The sequence below is a fragment of the Vombatus ursinus genome, unplaced genomic scaffold (assembly GCF_900497805.2).
Source record: "Vombatus ursinus unplaced genomic scaffold, bare-nosed wombat genome assembly UNPS02014171.1, whole genome shotgun sequence".
NCBI classification, from domain to species: Eukaryota; Metazoa; Chordata; class Mammalia; order Diprotodontia; family Vombatidae; genus Vombatus; species Vombatus ursinus.
In genome coordinates, this window is record NW_020953949.1 from 3,707,966 (window position 1) to 3,727,175 (window position 19,210).

The 19,210-nt window shown below is 51.1% G+C and overlaps 2 protein-coding genes across 3 annotated transcripts in view; one reads left to right on the forward strand and one right to left on the reverse strand.

The window, feature by feature from the left end:
• LOC114041263 (coronin-7-like) overlaps positions 1-19,210 on the forward strand; it is a 106,131-nt gene that overhangs the window by 57,276 nt on the left and 29,645 nt on the right. The window lies entirely within an intron of this gene.
• On the reverse strand, positions 1,056-16,781 carry VASN (vasorin). Its single transcript, XM_027859628.1, has 2 exons — positions 16,605-16,781; positions 1,056-3,915 (listed from the first exon to the last, which is right to left on the reverse strand). The coding sequence occupies exon 2, from the start codon at positions 3,904-3,906 to the stop codon at positions 1,882-1,884; it is 2,025 nt and encodes a 674-aa protein (XP_027715429.1). The 5' UTR covers positions 3,907-3,915; positions 16,605-16,781; the 3' UTR covers positions 1,056-1,881.

A 19,210-nucleotide genomic window follows, 5' to 3' on the forward strand; every position in this document is an offset into this window, starting at 1 on the left:
TGCTCTGCCTGGTCAGAATCCAAGACAAGGGTTCCCTTACCTCCCAAGATGTCCTCCCTCTCCACTGGGGAGAAGAGGGCAAGTTAGACCCTCACAGAGCACCTTTGGCCACAGGCAGTCAGAGAAGCACTAATCCATTCCTGGCTTGAAAGGAAGGTAGTGGCAGACAGATCAGGAAGGAATTTTAAGAGCTGGGTTTGTGGTCTGATGAGGTGGGCCTCAGGTCTGTCCACAGCTAGCTGGTGCTTTGGATAGAGCCCTGGGCCTGGAGTCAGGAAGACCTGAGTTCAGATATGGCCTCACTTAGTAGCTTTGTGACCTCAGGAGCAAGACAATTCACCTCTCAGTTTCTTCAACTGTAAAAATGGGGATCATAATAGCACCTACCTCACAGGGTTGTTGTGAGGATCAAATGAGATAATATTTATAAAGTGCATAGCAAGGTGCCTGGCACACAACAGGTGCTTAATAAATGCTTGTTCCCTTCCCTTCTCAGGGATGTGAGCAGAGCTTTTATCTTCCACCTCTTTAGATTAAGGGACCTGGGAAGAGAAGCTACCAATGGCAGCTAGCCCTGTTCAACATAATCATCCATTCTCTCCTTTGATCCTGCCTGAGCTTTACAATCTGCCCCAGTCTACTTTACCATCAGTCTCTTAGCCCAACTTGGAGCACAGCTTACTGGGTGTATCCCAATCCTAGACTTCTGTCTCCTGAAAGAAGCCAAAGATAGGAAAAGAAGTCCAGGCGTTCTATGTGCCTTGACTCTTAGAACCATAGGATATGAAGCTAAAAGGGGCCTTAGACGTCATGTAGTCCAATCTCCCTATTTTACTGATGAGTAAACTGAGGCCTAGAGAGGGAAAATGATTTTCCTAAAGTTATTCATTTCCTAAAAGACTCATAACACTGCTCAATTAGCAAAGCTGGAATTTGAACCCATGTCCCCTGACTCCACAGTCCCACCCATCCTCCTGAGAAGCCAGAAATTAGCTCTGGTCATCCAGGCAGCAAAAAGTCCCCAACACAATTTCCTGCCACAACATGGGGCCAACTCCATGGACTGATGTCTGATTTTATTTCATTTATTTTATTTTTATTACAAAAGGCCTTCATGTCATCTTCTGTATTAACAAAAACCAAAGTCCTTGCCTCTGGGTTTGAAAAGTGCTTTCCCAGAAGAAATGGGAAAGAATATGATATAAATATTTTTCCGAAAAAAAAAAAAAAAGTCCTTAATCTTCTTTCCAGTTTCTTTTGTTCCTTCGCTTCCTTGAGGCTGAGGCTGGAAAGTCAGCACCCTTGAGGAGTTATCTTCCCCATCTGGACCCTACTCACCTCCCAAAAGGTTTCCTTCATTTTTTGTACCCTCCCCTGCCCCTAAGACCTCTCAGGGGGAAGGGAGTTACCCCCTGAGAAGCTCACGCCTATGTTACCAGCACACAGGGGCCACCCATGGGCTCTTCCTACCCCAGGAGGCTTCCAGACGTGAGAGGGAGTACAGAGGAGGGCAAGGCTGTGTGGCTCCAGGAGATTGCACCTTGCTGGGGATGGGTGGGTGGGTGGGGGAGCTGGGATCAGAGAAGCCAAAGAGTTGGAAGTGATCTTGAAGATCATCAAGTCCAACCCCCTCATTTTACAGATGAGGAAACTGAGGCCCAGAGAGAGTGACTCTCCTAGAGTCACACAGTGGCAGAGCCAGGACTAACACCCAGGAGCTACTAACTCCCAGCCTGGGCCCTTCTCACTACCTGTGGCTGCCTGCCACGCTGACCTTAAAACCTTCATGGTTGGGGACAATAAAACAAAACTCTGGGTAGTTCAGCAAGGCTGCCAGAGAAGGCTGTTGGACCCTGGTGGCTCCCTTGACCCAGTCAGGATTCAGAAGTAGGAGGGCTTGGAAACAGGGGCTCTGTTGTTATTGCCAGCAGCATAGTGCATGAGTGGTACTTCGCACTCAGAGCCACCTGATGGCACCCCAACGCACTCTGGCAACTTGGGGCTTGTGTCCTCCAGTGGGGCCTTCACCCCCCCCAGTTCCATAGGTCCTGTCTCTGCACTCAGCTGGCCTCGCCCTTTGTCCTGGGCACTCCTTCGGCGTAGGCAGTACATTGCTCCTGCTGCGGCCAGCACCCCGAGGAGCAGGGCAGCCAGCGCAGGCACTATCATGAGTGGCAGGTTGCCTTCCTTGGTCTGTGTGACAGGAGCATGGTTGTAGCGAACAGATGGGGAAGTACGGGCCTCCCCACAGGCCTCCTCGCTGTCAGGTCCCCGTGCCCCACCCAGAGGCCCGATACAGATGGAATAGGTGGCATTGGGCCGAAGTTGTGTGACTGTATAATCAGAGAGTGTGGCAGGAAGGCTGAGGGTCACGGGCCTTTTGTCAGGGCCTGAGAGGTTTCTGTAGGTCAGGCGAATACCCTTGAGCTGGGCCTTGTTCTGGGTGTAATTCTTGAGCTTTACCCTCAAGGAGGTTGCGCTCACCTGCTCAATACTAAGCTGGGACACCCGAGTTGGCAATTTAGTGGGTGGTGGTGGTGGCAGGGTGGGCCGCTTGGTCTTCGCCTCACAATACAGACCCGAGAAACCCTCAGGGCACAAGCACTCAAGGTGATGCCAGGCATTGAGCTGGCAGGTGCCACCGTTGAGACAGGTATGTGCAGGGCAGTCCTTTAGCTGGGGGCCAGTGCTGCCAGTGGGGGCTGTGACAGAGAGCAGGCTGGGGCCGTCTCCACTAGACGGGGCCACAGTGGGAGCCTGGGTGCTGGGCTCTGCTGGGGGTAGGCTGGTAAGGGAGAGGGTTGGCCAGGGGGTGGAAGGCCGGGCAGTAGTGGCAGTGGTCGTGGTAGCAGGGCAGCCAAAGTCTGCATAGTCAAGGTGCTGGAGAAGCTTCCCTGCATTCTTGGGGGGGAAGTGGCACCTTGTCTCATCAGAACTCCATATCATCACCCGGCTTTCTCTGGCCCACTGCCCAAACCAGCTCAGCTGGCACACACAGTTGAAGGGATTCCGGGCAGCTGTGACCTCTCGGAGCCGGGGGAACCGGCTAAAGAAGTCCCGAGGGAGGCCCTGCAGGCTCAAGTTGCTGAGGTCCAGCACCTGCAGGTTTTCCAGACCTTCTAGGTCATCGGGCAGCAGTTGGGTGATGCGAGTATTCCCTGCAAGATTGAGGCGGGTGAGGCCTCGGAGCCCCCGAAGCACAGCAGGGGCCCCTTCCAGCTGGTTCTCAGAAATATCGAGCTCATGCAAGTTCCGTAGACCCAAGAACAGCTCTTCGTCCAACCGACTCAGCCCCAGCCCAGCCAGCTTTAACGATTCTATGTTGCTCATTCCAAAGGTGCCCGCCTCCAGGGCTGGGATGCGGTTGTGGCTGAGGTCCAGCAATAGCAGATGAGGCAGGTGCAGTGGGGGCAGCACCTGAAGCTGATTGTCTTCCAGCTTCAACTCTAGAAGGCTCTCAAGAGTGTCGAAGGCATCTGCCTGGATGTGATGGATGCGGTTGTGGGACAGGTAGAGGCGCTCAAGCAGGCGAAGGCCCCGGAAGGTCTCATTGGTGATCTCCTGCAGCTGATTGGAAGAGAGGTCCAAGTTGCTGAGGTTGGCTAGTGGCTGAAAGACTCCCCCACGGAGGGTAGTGATCTGGTTCTGTGACAGGTCAAGGAGCTGCAGGGCAGGGAGGCCGACAAAGCTTCCCAAGTCCAATGTGGTGATACCGTTCTCAAAGACATACAGGTCAGCTGTGTCTGGGGGCACATCAGTAGGGACCGTGGTGCCCTTCCGGGCAGTGCAAAATACAGTCTGTGGCTGGTTGCATTGGCAGCCTGCTGGGCATCCCTGCGCCTGTAGCCCTTGGCAAAGCAGTAGCAGCAGCAGTGGCAGCAGGATCTTCCTTAACCTGGCAGTCATGATTTGGCCCTGGGGTGGGAGACAGAGAACAAGAACTGGTAAGATTATCCCTCTCTTTTGGAGCAAGGTTCACCTGTCCTGTTCCATCCTAGACAAATAGGGATCAATCCTGACCTCAGAAATTGCAAATAACAGACAACCTACAGCCGCCATCAGTCATCTGTCATCCATTCTGGCGAGGCCTCACTTTTTTCTGTTCTCTGACCTAAATCTTTCCTTAACTTAGAAAGCAGGTTCCCTGAGGCTAAGGACTTGTGGAAGTAGCTAAGAAGGAAAACAGCTCCGAGCATACCTTTCAGGAACACCTAGTTTTGACCTCTCTTTTACACTTACACTCACACTCTCTCTCTCTCTCTAAGCCCAAAGAGAGACATTCCACAAACAGACTTCTTTATTCACTTTTATAGCAAAACTCCAGCAGAGAGAAGGCCTCTTTCTTTGAGGAGAGCCCCTTGTAATGTTGGGGTTCTCTCATATGAATTGATGCACACAGTTGCCACTGTGAATAGCCGACTTGAGCTTGGGAGACAAGGGGAAGGCCAAGGTGCTAGTCAGGGAAAAAAAATCTGAACATCAGCAGCTGCCTGTCCAATTTACTTCTTTCCTTTGCTCTCCTCCTTCCCCAAGAGCACGAGGAAAGACCGCAGCTGGGAAGACTTCACGTGGAAACTATTGGGATTGGTGTTTTTCCACTTGTTAAGTCAGCAACCTGCCCGGGATGGAAGCTATTGAAGCCACCAGTATGTGACTGCCAGGCCTTTCACCTAGAAGCCAGACTCGTTTATAGGGGTGGGGTTGGGAGAAGGAGAGCTGATTTCTCTTTCCCCTTCCTACTTTATATCCAAGTTTTTCCATACTTGGGGGTGACCGCATTGCTATTCAAAGAATGATGACAGGAAGAGGGCCCCAGCCAAAGGAGATTAGCTTTCCGAATGTCCCTTCTGTTCCTGCCTTTCCTCCACCCCACCACATCTTCCATTTCATCTCTGAGGTTGAATGTGGAATTGGAAGCAGGCGTAGTGTAGAATCTCCTGGGAAAAGCCTCATCCTTGTTGGCTCTGGGTCTCTGGGCTCTCAGAGACACTGAGATCATGAAGGTAGCTCCCTACACCTGGGACAGCCACATGGGACCACCTGAACCCCTTTTGGCCTCTTGTATATCCCCCACAAACTCCTGACTGTCTCCCTCTGTCGTCTCAAATTCAGAATAGGGTGCCTTACATAAGAACTCCTCTGTGGTTAGAGTTTTATCCCTCAGATTACATTGCATTTATTTATCTGTATATCTGGGTTATCTTCACAGTAGACCATAAGGTTCTTGAAGGCAGGGACTGTTCTGTTTTTGCCCTTGTACACAGTAAGCCAGCACTTTGGGATCCTACCTTGAGTTCCAGTCTTCCCTCCCTGACCCAGCACAGGTCACATCTCCTCCACAGCCCAACACAGTATCTCAGTGAGAAACACCAGAAGTAGGTGTGGTCCATGCTATGTGCCTGCAGCTCCAGCACAGTGGGTTGTGCAGAGCCGAGCCAGGGGCCAATCATGCCCTTGTCTCTGACCCTCTTGGGAACCTGGGCCTATAAGAGCGCCTAAGTTGTGGCCCCCTAGGCATCCTGAGCAGAGGATGTATCTTTATGAGAGGCCCAGGGTCAACAGCCACACTTTTTTGCTCTCCTCCTTCCAAAATTGTTACATAAATGTGAGGGCTGAGGCTAGTGTTGCCTTTGGGTGTGCCAGGGACCTTAGGGGCATAGGAGACAGCAGATTAAGCACTTTGCAAAGGGGAAGTCCTTGCCTGCACTGTCTGGGGAGCTCACTCCCACTGTGAGCTCTGAACACTCCCCTTTCTTCCTAGGTCACAGACAAGAGCCCTTTGTCCCAAAGCCTTAGCCCTGCTTCCCTGACCAGAGGGTCCGAGAGGTCCATATTAGGGGAAACAGCCCCAGATTCTGACTTTCTCTTCTGGGTCCTGAACAAATGTCCAGAATAACATAGAAGACTGCATGAAGTGGGGGACGGATGGTAAGTAGGGAGCTGGGACACACTGGCAGAGCTGTGACCACGAGGTTTAGGAACCAGGAACATCTTGATCTTAACTTCTTTTGGACATGTAGCTTGTCTTGGCCTCTCTGAAATGCAGTCGGTTTACCCATACCTGTCCTTGGACAAGTCAGACTGCCTGCGTCTCTGAAAAGAAAATAACTCATCAGATCTTCTACTTCCTTGTACCATGTCACCCCAAATCCAAGAAGTGACCTTAGAGATGCCTACTTAAATCAGGGACAACTGCATGGATGTTTTTCTCATCCATTAGCCCCTCTCTTCCATTGCCCATCTCTGTGCTATCTTGAATCCTCTGTGGGTCTCACTCCACATGCTTCTCTGCTCCTAAAATGTGGTACTTTATGAGAAGACTAACTAGGCGGCTAGGACTTCATGGTCCAGCCTCCAACTCTGATTCTCTGACCCAGGACATGGCATAGGCTCTATGGTCTTAAGTCCCACTACTCCTAAGTCTTGTCTGTAAAGTGCTCCCCACAGAGCCCCATCATGAGGCTAGAGTCCAGAGTTGCTTTAAGCCTCCTCTGCCACGGTGCCATCCAGTCTCCCCTTACCATCGTAGCCTCTTTACAAGTTGATGAGGGCTTTGAGGAGAGACCAGAATGGACCTAAAAGAATTAACAGGTTTGACCTACTATAGGGGAGAAACAGACAACTCAGCCAAGACTGCCCCATCTCTTCCCTTGCTTTTACCCTTTGTCAGCAGAAATGTCTGTGAGGGAGACTGGTCCCAGCTTGGTAACCTCTGTTCCCAGCATCTGTTCTGCCATTTGAGTTGCCAGGGAAGCGGGTCGGCCTTCTTGTCCAAACCAGCAAGGGCTCAGTCCTGTGCCTCCAGTGCTTGGGGCCCAGGCTTGGGGCAAAGGCAAATCATCATTAATCTAGAGCTGAATGCTGGCCTTCCCATCAGGCCTGGAGGGACCTGCCACTTAGGAACATTGGCACAGCTTTCCCTCCTGGCCCTCCTCCCACTTCAGGCTCTTGCTTTTATAACCATTGCAGCCCACGGATGCAAAAGGTCACTTCACCTGCTGGGGGGCCTTGGCTACTTCACCCCCATCCCCTCAGCCTTGCCTCCAAGTCTTTACTAACCTAAAGTAAATACCCTGGGCATGAGCAGTGTGACATGGCAGTAGTCCACCAGCCTGAAAGTCAAAAGACTCGAGTTGTAGTCTAGGTTTTGCTCCGATGTGTCTTAGAAAAGTCACTTCCCTTTGGATCAAAGATTCCTCATCCATAAATAGGATTACATAATTTTTAAAGCCATTTCTAAGTCTAATATTCTATGACTGGATGCCATGTGCCTTAGGGCTGGGCTATACTTGATTCTGGCTTCTTGCCCCATTCCAGTCTCCTGGCAGCTAATTGGGTCTGATGATCTACTCTGCCTCCCGCCCCTCCCCCCCATCTCTTCTTTCTCTACCCCTTCCTGGACTCATCTTTACTCCTCCCCTTGCCCCCAGCTCCCTCCACTGAGTCAGAAGATGCCTGGGTGTGGCCTGGGCTCCAGATGTCAGCAATGGTGGCTCCCCCGCTCTTGACTGCCTATCTTCTGCCCCTCTCAGATCCCTGGGTTGGAGCTCTGTGTGTCCTAACAGCAACACAACCAGAGCTTAGGAAGGAAATAGCCATTCTGTGGGTCTTGTCAAACACTCCCTTCTTTACTGCCCAAGTCTCAACTGTGATCTGCTCTTAGTGGCCCACACCTGGTCTGCAGAGGTAGAGGGTGGGGTAGGAAGTGCCTTTGTCTGGAGTGAGTTAGGGCCTCTCAACAGGAAAACCCAGGAGTTGATGATTTAGTTCAATTCATCTGTCTTTTAGCCCCTTTAATAAGCAAAATAATTAAAGGGGGAGCTGGGGATTTGTCCAGAGTGGGCATCTGGCTGACAGGTAATAAGCTTTGGAATGCGAGGCTGGAGGTGGTGGGGAAGGGAGACAGGAGGAGTGCAAGGGACTGAGCCAAGGAATATCCTGAGCAGAAAGGAGAAACTGAAGTCAGTTCTTTCCCAAGAGGCTGTTTTCTCTTCTTTGGTTGGAACTCCCCCATCAGCTTCTCAAAGGGTAATAGTAATAACTGATATTTATGTAGTGCTGTATAGCATACAATGCACCTTCCATACATTATCTCATTTGGTCTTCATAAACCTCTGACGTAAATAAGGCAAATATTACCCTCCCCACTTTCTAGATGAAGTTTCAGTAATGTATTCAAGGTTATACAGCTCTAAGTGTCAGAATCAGAAATTTGAACCCTAGTCTTCTAACTCCAAAGCCACTACCAGACTTCTAGAGTGGGATGAAAAGAAGAAGCTAGCTAGCCCTAGGGTTTTGAAAAATGATTACAAGGTTGGAGTGTGCAGGACTCTAGTTGAAAGCCATGTGAAACCCTACCTGGCCCTGGCTGCAACGGAGGAGCAGAATAGTAGGCAATCGGCTCAATTCCCCCGCTGGGTCCCCCAGGGCCCGTCTTGGGAGGACCAGCTGGGGTTAATTCCATGACTCTGCAGTCCCCACCTAGGGACTCCTGTTATTGCCTGCCTGCTGCTAACTAATTATAATTGACAGTTATATAGGTCTTAAAGAATAAAGGGTTCTTTACATACAAAATTCATTTGATCTTGAAACGGGGATATTCTTTTCCCCATTTTATGGATGAGAGGAACTAAGATTCAGGTTGCATTTGTTAAAATTGACACAGCCAGGGATTCATAGAATTAGGGCTTGAACTTGAGTCTCCGTCATCTTTGCAGCATACCAGAATACCTCGCTAAGACATTAACTCTTCTACCTTACACTAAAAAACAAGCAAAATGCATCACTACCAAGCCTGCCCAAGCTCAGGGCTCCCTCCTAGGTTCTCCTGACACTTGTGAGAGCGTCTTCTCATTGATAGCAAGCAGGAGGTAGAGAGGTAGATGAGGTGTGTCTGTACGGCTAGGTCATGGGGAGCAGAGAAAAGTGTGATGGTCTTAGGAGGCCTGGGTTCTAATCCTGCCTTGGACACCATGTTTACTTGGTTAGGGCAATTCAGTCCTCACCAGCCCAGTCTCCTTTTCTGTCAGATGGCAATAATAATCCCTGCTTTGATTTCCACATGGGAGTATCCTACAGGTCAGTTGAGAGATGCTTATGCAGTTTGGATGTGGACATTTAAAAGTGTCCTATAGCTCTGTGGTGTTATTGTTCTTTGTGTGGGTCCGGTGCGCAGTGTCCTGCGTATGTATACTTGGCGCAAGCCACACACACACACACACACACACACACACACACACACACACTCTCTCAGGCTATAAGCAGTGTGTTTGCCCCTGGCTGGGTTCATAACTGCTCAGACAGAACCTAGGAGTCTGGTGCTTTGATATCGGATACTCTAACCTGGGGCCGGTTTAGGGGGAATTGGGGGGAATGATGGACTCTGGCTCTCTCCTAGAGAGAGGGGGAGGGGATGGGGAAGGCAGAGGCTTCTGAGATGTTTGCTGTGGGGACCCAATCAAGTCCTGATTTAGCCTGATTTTTACCTCTGCTCTCCTCCCCATTCCCCCGGCCTTGCTTTAAAGAGCTGGGTTTGTCTTCTCGTGAAAACCAACCTCCTGGAAACTCACCCTGGATTCAGGAGTCCAGAAGGAGCCAGGGCACTGGGTACAGAGAGCAGTAGAGTAGGTTGTATGCTCACAGCACCATGACCCCAGGCTCAGAATCGGGGGAGGAGAATCTCCACATGTACCTGTGCCTCCAAACCCCAGGACACACAGCTCAGGGGTGTCGAGCAGTTTGTTCTGCTCACTTCACAGGACTGTCTGGAGCTAGCTGGGTCAGGGGATGTGGCCCAAGGCATCAGTTGCTGTGGATGACCCTCGTGCTGGGCGGATCCCCTCTGACATGAGGTGAAGTAAGGGTGAGAGAGGAGGCCCTCCAGGAGATGATTCAAGATGGGGGGACTGATGAGGGGGTGGAGTGGGGGTTGAGCCTCCTTTGGACAGGCCATTCCAACCCATGACCTCAGGGCCCATGGGAGGGGATGAATAACACCAAGGAAATGCCTCATTTCTTTTCTTGAGAGCCTTCAGTGCACCCCAGCCCTAGCGTGTACACACTCATCCCTGTGCCAAACACAGGGCCCAAGGACTCTGGCACCCACATCCCTGTCCTCTCACTCACCCCACACACACACACACACACACACACACACACACACACACACACGATCCACCCTTTGCCTCACACACCTCCTCCCTTAACCACACACTCCTGTAATTCACACTCTTCCTGTTTTGCATACACCCTGTCCTTCCTCAATTTCCCCCTCACACACACACCCTTTGTACTGCATACACAAAGACCCCCTCCACTGCAGCCCCTTTTTCCCTTGCCTCTTCTCCTTTGCAGGGGTCAAGGAAGATAGGGAACATGGCTTAAGGGAAGGAAAAGCTGGGCCTGAGGATGTAGGAATTAGGGTGGTCAATTGTGTTAACTCCCAGAATTCTGCTCTGAGAAAACCTGATTCCTTCTGGAGAAATAAGCCTATTTGAGAGGCTAGGCAAGGCTATCTGATAAAGCATCTCAGTCTTTCATCTCCCAAGACTTTCAATTAAACAGTTTCCACCCCATCCCTTATTTTTGTGGACTGGCTCATGGCAGCGATTACTTGTCCTGTTCAGCCTGACTGGTACAAATACCATAGGCCAAGGTTGGCAGGGGGCTTTGTCCCCATTGAACTTCTAAACCCCTCCCTCTCCACCTCGGGGACAGGCAGGGAGCCAAGATACCCGGGCTCAGGTTTTGCTGACGTGTCTCCGTCCTGGGCTGAGGCAGCACCACACCTCTTCTCAGACCCACGATGGGTCATCTCTAGGAAATGTGGGTAGGAATGAGAAGACAGAGAGGACTGGGGTCCTGGCTGCTGTTCCTGAGGAGCTAGGGCTGGCCCCAAGAGCTACAGTGTTCCAAGGTCTCCAAGAGCCTGGCTCAGCAATTAAGTGCGTGAGTCGCTGGGCTTACTCTCTTTGACCCCACGGCCAAAGGAAAATGCAGATGGCTTTGACTCTCTCCAAAACAGCTGCTTGTACCCCACCTAGACTCATGTCCAGACTTGTGAGTACCATCCCTTGGGATCTCCGAAACTGCCTGAAGGCTGGAACTATTATAGCTTCTGTGGAGGGCCATAGGCAGACTGAAATAAAGTGATGCAGTCCTCCTGCTGCCAAACACCATCCCCCTAAACCTCAGAAGGGACTCTGACCTCCCCTAAGGAACAGGCTAAGTGGTCAGGGGGGAAATGCCAATGGCCTGTGTTGTCACTGCCACCCCACCTTCAGCTTGTCCTGCCACACAAGGCAGAGGCACCAGCCTTGCTCAGAAGTGCATACCAAGAAGTTTAGTGACTCCAGCCACCAAACCTGTTGGCCCGGGGTAGGGAGCTGAATGACTAAGGCTAATCATTATCCCCAGGAGGGCACCTGAGGGCAGGATGCCCCAGGCTGGCTGACGGCCTGAATCCTGGCATCTTGATCCCTCTGTTTGGGCAGGTGTCCCGTATGGATTTTACAGGGTCTAGGCAAGCTCTATTATCCACTCAGATGGGGTGGGAGATGGGAGAGGGCTGAGGTGAAGAGGCTACAAAGCAACAGATAATTGAAATAGCCTTTTTATTGGGTTTTGGAATGCACTGTCCAAGGTTGGCCTTGTTCTTGGCAGAAGAACGACATTCCTTATTGTCCCAGCTTTTCCTGTGTGCCTCCCCCTTAATCAGCTAGAGTGAGAGGTGACGGGGAGTCACTGACATTGCCCAGCCCTAACCCAGTGGTTAAGCACCTTTTGGGAGGGCGAGGCTGGGGGTGGGTCTGCTCCCCCTCTAGCCTAGCCAGTCCAAGACCTGCAATTAACCCTGAGTTGGCACCACAACCGACCTGACTCATGAAGGGTGGACATGAACTCGAGGTGGAAGGTGGTTAAAAAAGACATCTCTCTCTGGATCTTAGGCCAGAGGAAGCTTTGGGATTTGGTGGGTGGAGGGGCATAAATTGTGGGTATGCCAGGGACCCAGACAGCTACTATTCCCCCGTGGGCAGGTCTCTAGTCCCTGTCTGGGGTTTGGGATTCTTCTGGTCCACCTGAAGGGTGGTTAAGTCATATTGTTTCCTTTCCTCCTTACCACCACATACACATACTGTGGTCTCCTTGGCCCTACAGCTCATCTCATGTCTTGAGACATAAAGGAAGCCACCACATCCACAAAGGGAAACAGCACCAGATCACTGCCCTAGAACCAGCCCTTTCTCTGAACTGGGTTTATCCTTTCTGACCCCCAACTCTAGCCATTCCCTAGCTCCTCATTTTTGCAAGCAGCAAACATGTCCCATTCTGCTCCTATATCAGCAGAATTTATTTACTGAGGAGGAGGAGGTCAGTAGCTGCCCCACTGTCTATCCCCTTTCTCCTCAGGAACTAGCCCCTTCTATTTAATTAAATCTCTAAGGCAGCCTCAAAGGAATGCTTCTGGCTTATTGCATTCCCTTGGGAACTGTCTGCCACCACCTGGGTCAGCACCCAGTGTTGACTCTTGATTCTCTCCACCCCCCCTCTCCAGAGTTCCCCCTCTCAGACTGGGGTTCCCAAAGCCAGAGGAGCTGCCACAGGACCTCTCGCCCACCCCAGGTGCCTGGAATGAGGAAAACTCCCTGGCCAGGCCTGCTTAGGGGAAAAGCAATCCGGCTGTCTCAGGAATGTGGAAGCTGATAAAAAAGGAGGGCTGAGCTTTGGAGCTCCTCCCTCTGCCTTTTCCCTAAGCCTCCCCCAACATACACTCCCCCCCACAGATGCACTCTTGAACAGTCACGTGCACCCCAGACACAGGCCCACGCGCCGAAGCACACCCACTAGGCCACGCTCCCTCCTCCAGACACACGCACACAAACACAGCCGCCCCCTTTCTCCAGAAACTCATTCGAATTCCTATGTGATGAGGGGAGCGGGTTTTCTTGGCAGCACCACCCCTCTGGCTCCCCAGCCCTTGGAGGCAGGAGCTGTGCTCCCAGGGTGCAGGGTGAGGGGTTCCTGAGGGCAGCCCAACAGAGCTTAAGCTGGGGCAGGGTGGATGGCACATTTACAGGGGGCGGGTGGGGGGGTGCTAGGTAGAGGCTAGTCCAAGAACTGACTGGTCAGGGAACGACTAAGGGAATAACACTGCCTTTCCTTCCTATGCTCCAGGCAAGTCTCAGTGCCCAGGAAAGATGTGATAAAGAACCTCCCTCCCTAGGCATCCTCATTGCTCTCTTCTCTGCTCCACGTGGGAGTATTATTTCCCTCCTGGCTCCTGGAAGCTTGTCCTCCTTTGGCTATTGGGCTCAAGAAAAGGGGCATGAGTTCTCACCCATTCCTCTCAAAAAGCAAAATCCTCTGCTGGAGTAAAATGATCCTAAGGCCCTTTAGATCTCTGCTCCTTGCCGTTCCTGGGGCTAGGTAAATTTCCCTAAGGAGCCTAACTGTAATCATATGGTGGTCATAATTAGGCTGCTTCATGTTACCAATAAGAGCATGACTGGTCTTGATTTAACATAAAGAGAACCAGTGTTTAAGGCTATCAAAAAAAAAAAATAGAATGGCTCTCTTGTAAGGTAGTGAGTTCCCTGTCACTAGAGGTCTTCAAGCAAAGGCTGGATGACCACTCATCTGGGATACTGTAGAGGGGTTGGACTAGATGGCTGTCACGTCCCTCCAGCTCTGAGATTTTGGGGGTGCTTCTCTTGCTCTCAGAATCGGATCCTGAGGTCTGAGATTTAGAGTACAAAGAAGTCTTAGATGCCCTTTACTCCAACCCCTCCCCCCCATTTTACTGAGGCCCAGGGACGTTAAGGGACTTGCTCATTGTCATACAGTGGCATTTGATTCTGGATCCAGAACTCTCCACTACCCCACACTGCCTCCCTCTGATGGAGCTCAAGAGCCAGGCACTCTGGCAAGAAGGAAGTACAGTCTCTTAGTGAGGACGGAACCTGGACAGTGCTCTCGGGTGGCTCGCTGCATCTGCCTGGTACTTGGACAAGGACTGATACAAGATTTGTCTCTGAATCCCGAGGTGAGGCTCGGTGTAAGCCTCTTGAGCCCTCCATGTACTTACTCCCTAGGTCAGGAATTTTGCTTCGGGGATCAGCAGGGGTTTCTACCTCCTACAGCCTTCACACTTTACTGAAATGGCTCTTTGGGTCTCAGTTTCTTTTTCTGTAAAATGAGGGAGTTTGACTAGATGACTTCTGAGGTTTCTTTCAGTAATAAATCCTCTCATCCGTTCTATACCTCCTCCCTTTAGGGGCCACATGGCAATATTCTAGGACCTTTCTTCCCTACCTGTACACTTCCAGCTCTGGCTCACCCTCCAGGTCAGGGTTTCTTCTCTGCCACTGCTGCTTCCACCCCAAACCCCACAAGCTTTTATCCTAGGGTGTACTCGGAGCATCGGTCTGGACAGTACTTCAGCTTCCTAGCCCCACACATTCCAGGCCCCCATGCTCACAGCCTGGCACATACATGCACCCACATCTCTCTTGCCTTCCCTCCTCTCAGGCCCTCCAAGCCAGATAATACTCTGGAGGGAGTCCAGCCGGGCTGCTTATTAACAGAACCCTCTTCCTGCCTCTGACACTCTGTTTACAGAATCTCCAGGGTCTAACTCGACAAAGGGAGAAGAAAATAAACAAGGCAGGAGAATGGGGGCTGCTTCCCTGTCCCTGGCCAACCAGTACCTCTGCTACTATCCCTGACTCTCCCCTCCCCCAGCCAGCCCTACTGGACCCTCCAAACATCCCATCTCTTAGCATAGCATTCATTTTGAGCTAGGATTCCCCCCAGCTCCCACCCCACCTCCTTTAAAACCAGGATTCCTGAGCCTTAGGGACCAATACAGGCCACTTCTTGCCTATTGTAATGGTGCTCCTCCAACAAGCACTGAGTGCTCAGGGAAGAGCACTTCATGTGTCTGTATTCTCACAAGGACTTCCTCCTCACTCTCATCCCCAGCACACTTGTTTGGGCTGTTCTGTTTGGCCACCCACTCCTGAAGGAGCCAGTACTTCATAGAACAGAGAAGGTTAAAGCCGGAAAAATAACTAAAAAATCATGGAATCCAATCCCCTCATTTTTACAGAAGAAAAAACTCAGTTTCCAAAGAATGGAGTGTCTCACCAAAGGTCACCGAGATGAACTGAGACTAGAACCCAGGAATCACGAATTCTAGTACAGTGCTGCCTCCAACACACCATACAATCAACCTCTCAGCATCAGGGCAGGGAGAGAGCTCTGTCCTCCATTACCCCAGATCGGGACCCCAAGAAAGGCAACAGGAATATTAATGCCTCACACTGTTGGAACTGCTGGACAGAGAGAAACCACAGAACCCAGAAACCCTAGTGCTGTAGAGTTGATTGACTCCCAGAATTGTAATCATTAATAATTGGAGAGGAAAGTATATAGGAATGCTGCTACTTCCCTGTTGGAGCTGTTGGGCCCATTCAGCAGTGGCCAAGGCAGTTGGATCTTATCAGGGTTTCGGTGGTGGCTCTGATGGGGACAAGTGATAAGGAGACTGGGCACTGGATCATTAAGTTGGAAACCTGGAATTATTACACTTCTCAGAGACCCCTGAGGCTCTTCTCTGCAGAAGTGGAAGGGTTGGGGTGGAACACAGTCCTCAGTGTCCCTGTCTTCTGACCACTCTCCAGTACCAATCCAGATTTACAAGCTCTAAGGCTGTTCAGGGGGTCCCATGGGAGGAGGCAGAGCTGCCAAAAGGAGTGCCTTAGCTAAGGCCAAGGCATCTCAGGATTGGGGGCTGAGGATGAGAATGGCCACTCTCTGGAGATCAGTCAGACCTGGAGAGCTGAATTATAAAAGGCACTGCCCTCAGATCATCCACGTTTACAGAAGTTGGTCTGGCCCAAACTCCCAAGAAAGAGGAGTGCCCTCCACCCCCACCACACATATAGGGAACCTAGACGGGGGGAGTAAAGGGAGACAGACACTTCCTGGCCATCTCAGTAGGCTTTAATTCATAAAACTGGTAGAAGCCTACAGGAACAGTTGGCGGGAGGGATCGGGGTGGTGGTGTTTATTTTGTCTATCAACGTGTGTGCAGTATACACATAAGTGCACACATGCACAGCCCCGGGACAGGCAGGAGCTCAGGAGCGGTGCGTCGGTCAGTGACCTGTGGGGAGCTATTAAGTTTCTAAAGCAGTGAGGAAGTCTAGAAGGAAAGCCTTTATGATGATTGAGTCTGGGGAGAGGATATGTGTGTGTGTGTGTGTGTGTGTGTGTGTGTGTTCTCTAAGGTTAAATCCAGGTGTGGGTAAAAATAGTTTTGTATCACCCCTCTAAGTTTGTTGTGAGAGGTCTTTGGGTGTCCAGGTGTGTGTGTGTGTATGTGTGTGTGTTGGTGAGTGCGCGCGCGCGTGCGTAATTTATCCTGTTTCTGGATAAATCTCCAGTTTCTTGGAGTCTGCCCAGTCCGCGGGCTGTGTCAGCAAGATTTTTCGCTCCCCTCCCCTCCCCGGCCGCCCCAGCCTGACTCTGAAGCCGGGCGGGAGAGGAGCCCGATGTGGAGCACCCCGGGCAGCCCCTGGCCCCGCTGTGGGGCTCGCACTCACCGGCGCAGGCGGCCCAAGGCAGGATCGGGGGACTCTTCTGGCTGCAGCCGCTTCGGGGCTTGGGCCGGAGGATCGCTGGCGGGCGGGCGGCGCTTCAGTCCATCCCCGCCACGGGCCAGGGAGCGGGGCTCCGGAGCTGAGAAGCTGGGGCCCCGGAGCCGTCTCTTCCGTCTCCCCGCCCCCTGACTCGGGCTCTGTGGGCGCTGGAAGGGGCTGATTGAGGCCTTAAGAATGGAGGGGGGTGGAGCCGCAGCTCTCGGCAGGCTCCCCATTGGCGGAGGGGAAGGAGGGAGGTGGGGAGGGAAGAAGTGCCCTTTTCATCGGTGTGGATTGACGGCAGATTGCGGTACCTGGGGGTAGGGGGAAGGCGGGGGCAGACCCTACTGCCTTTTCTCCTTCCTCCCCCATTTCTCCGGCGCTGGCCTGCCTGCCTGGGGCCCTTTGGGCCAGAGGGAAACAGGCATCTTTCTTTCCCCTGCTTGGCTCGGGGAGAGCTAAGGGAAAGGAGGCAGTATGCGAATGGTAGTGGTCGCCTGCATTCAGGAAGGCATTCGACTTTTTACCCTAAAATGCTTCCACATGTTTTGTGGTTTTCTCTTCACATCGGCTGGGTGAGGTAAATGGGAGCAGATCATTCCGCGCCTTGTCCTGTCACAGATTCCCCGTGACTCTTACTTAGCAAGGCAGTAATTCTCTCTGGGCCTCAGTTTCCTCATCTTTCAAATGAAAGACTTGAACTAGGTTATCCCTACGATCCTATGGAGCTTGGTGGTTCAGTGGGCTTATGATTGTTTCCTCCTGTTTTACAGATAGGAAAACTCTGCCAAGTGGCAAAGTGATTCGCACAGTATTTAGTGGTAAATTTGGATTTAGAAGCTGATGAGATTTGGGAAAGAGTTCAGTCTACTATATTCAATGGGGTGTTGGGGATCCTGCTGGAAGCCTCACTATAGGATGGAGCCAAGCTCTCAATCTATTAGAGCCCCAAGGGGCCCAGATCAGTCCAGAAATTCCCAGCCCCAAGGATTCCAGGAAAATGTATCATTTCTGCCGTCTTCCTTTCTGTCTCCTCCCTGGGGCTTTGAATCACCAACTCCTAGTCCTGGGAAGTAGAGTTAATTTGGAAACCACCAAGGAAACCTGGAAGCAAAACAAAAGTGGGGTCTTCATAGCCAGAAATTCCCCATTCCCTGTTACATACACACCTTGAAAAGAGACATCACTGGTAAGACCTCCTTCCCAGGAATCTTACTTTTCATCTTTCTCTGCAGACATGTCTAAAGAGTTGTGCTTGGACCCGTGCTTTTGCCCCACCTTCTCACTCACTTCTCTCAGAGGGACTGGAATGCAGGTCAGCAAATACTCGGGAGATTTAAAATGCTTTTTTTTTTTTAATTGGTCCCAGATAGACAGTCTGGACATAATAGAGACAGTATGGTGTAGTTGAAGGAGCCCTGGATTAAGAATCAGACTGGGTTCCAGTTTCGATTCTGACAGTTAAGTGACATTGAGCAAGCCGCTTCATTTTTTGGGCTTCAGTTTCTTCATCTGAAGACGAATAAGGGTAATAATACTACCTACCTCACAATGTTATTGTGAGAAAGATGCCTTGCTAATGGTGAAGCATTACATAAGTTAGTAGTAAGAATAATAATTCTGGGGCAGGTATTTAGCATAACTTGTCAGATCTACTTAATATAGGCTCTTCTCACCTTAACCTGTCTCCGTGACTCTTCACAGACCCTACTTATTCCTCCATTTTTCACCTCAGCCTCACGTCAGTGCTTCCTTCCAGAGGTCAGCTACCTGATCCAGAGTCCCTGTCTCTATGGTCCCTCCATTTCTGCCTTCACCTCCAGTAGCTCACCTTCACTCTTCTTCTAGCCTCTTGCAAGTGTGACTTAGTGGGATTTTCATCCTGCCACCTCTATCAGATGTATGTACTTCTGGAATGGAATAAATTCCTTGGCCAGTTATAGCGAAAGAATCAGCATGGTGTGTGGTATCAAGAACCCTGGACTTGGATTTGGAAGATGTGGCTTTGATTTCTGGCTCTGACACTTATTAATACATGACCTTGCGTAAATCACTTTACTTTTCTGGTTAGAGTTGCCCGACTATCTCACCAAGCTGTTAGGAAGAGAGAACTTTGTAAACCACAAAGCACTTCATAAATGTGAGGTCTAATTATTTGGCAAAGTCTTCTGACAGGGCAGCTTTGCCCTGGACTTAGCCTGAGCCCTCAGATGGTATCTTAAAAGTGTTGGCCTTAACTATGGGGGCCAGAAGTTTGTGAAACAGGGGAGAGGAGAAAGATAATAGTATTCAGTCACCTCATTTTACAGATGAGGAAGCTATCCCTTTCTGTTCGTCACTTACTTTCTTTTAAATGAAGGGGTTGGATTAGGGTCCTTCCAGCTCTAATGTTCTAGGGGACCACTTTGGAACTAGAGAGCCAGGTGGCATTGGAGCAACTAACAGCTGGGATTTGAGCCCTGATCAGATGGGTTTGATGTACCTCAAATGCCACTCCACACTGTCACTAGGGCTTTAGGGAAGGTGAAGCTGGACCATCCGCCTTTATTCCCACTAGCCCTCACCTTGAT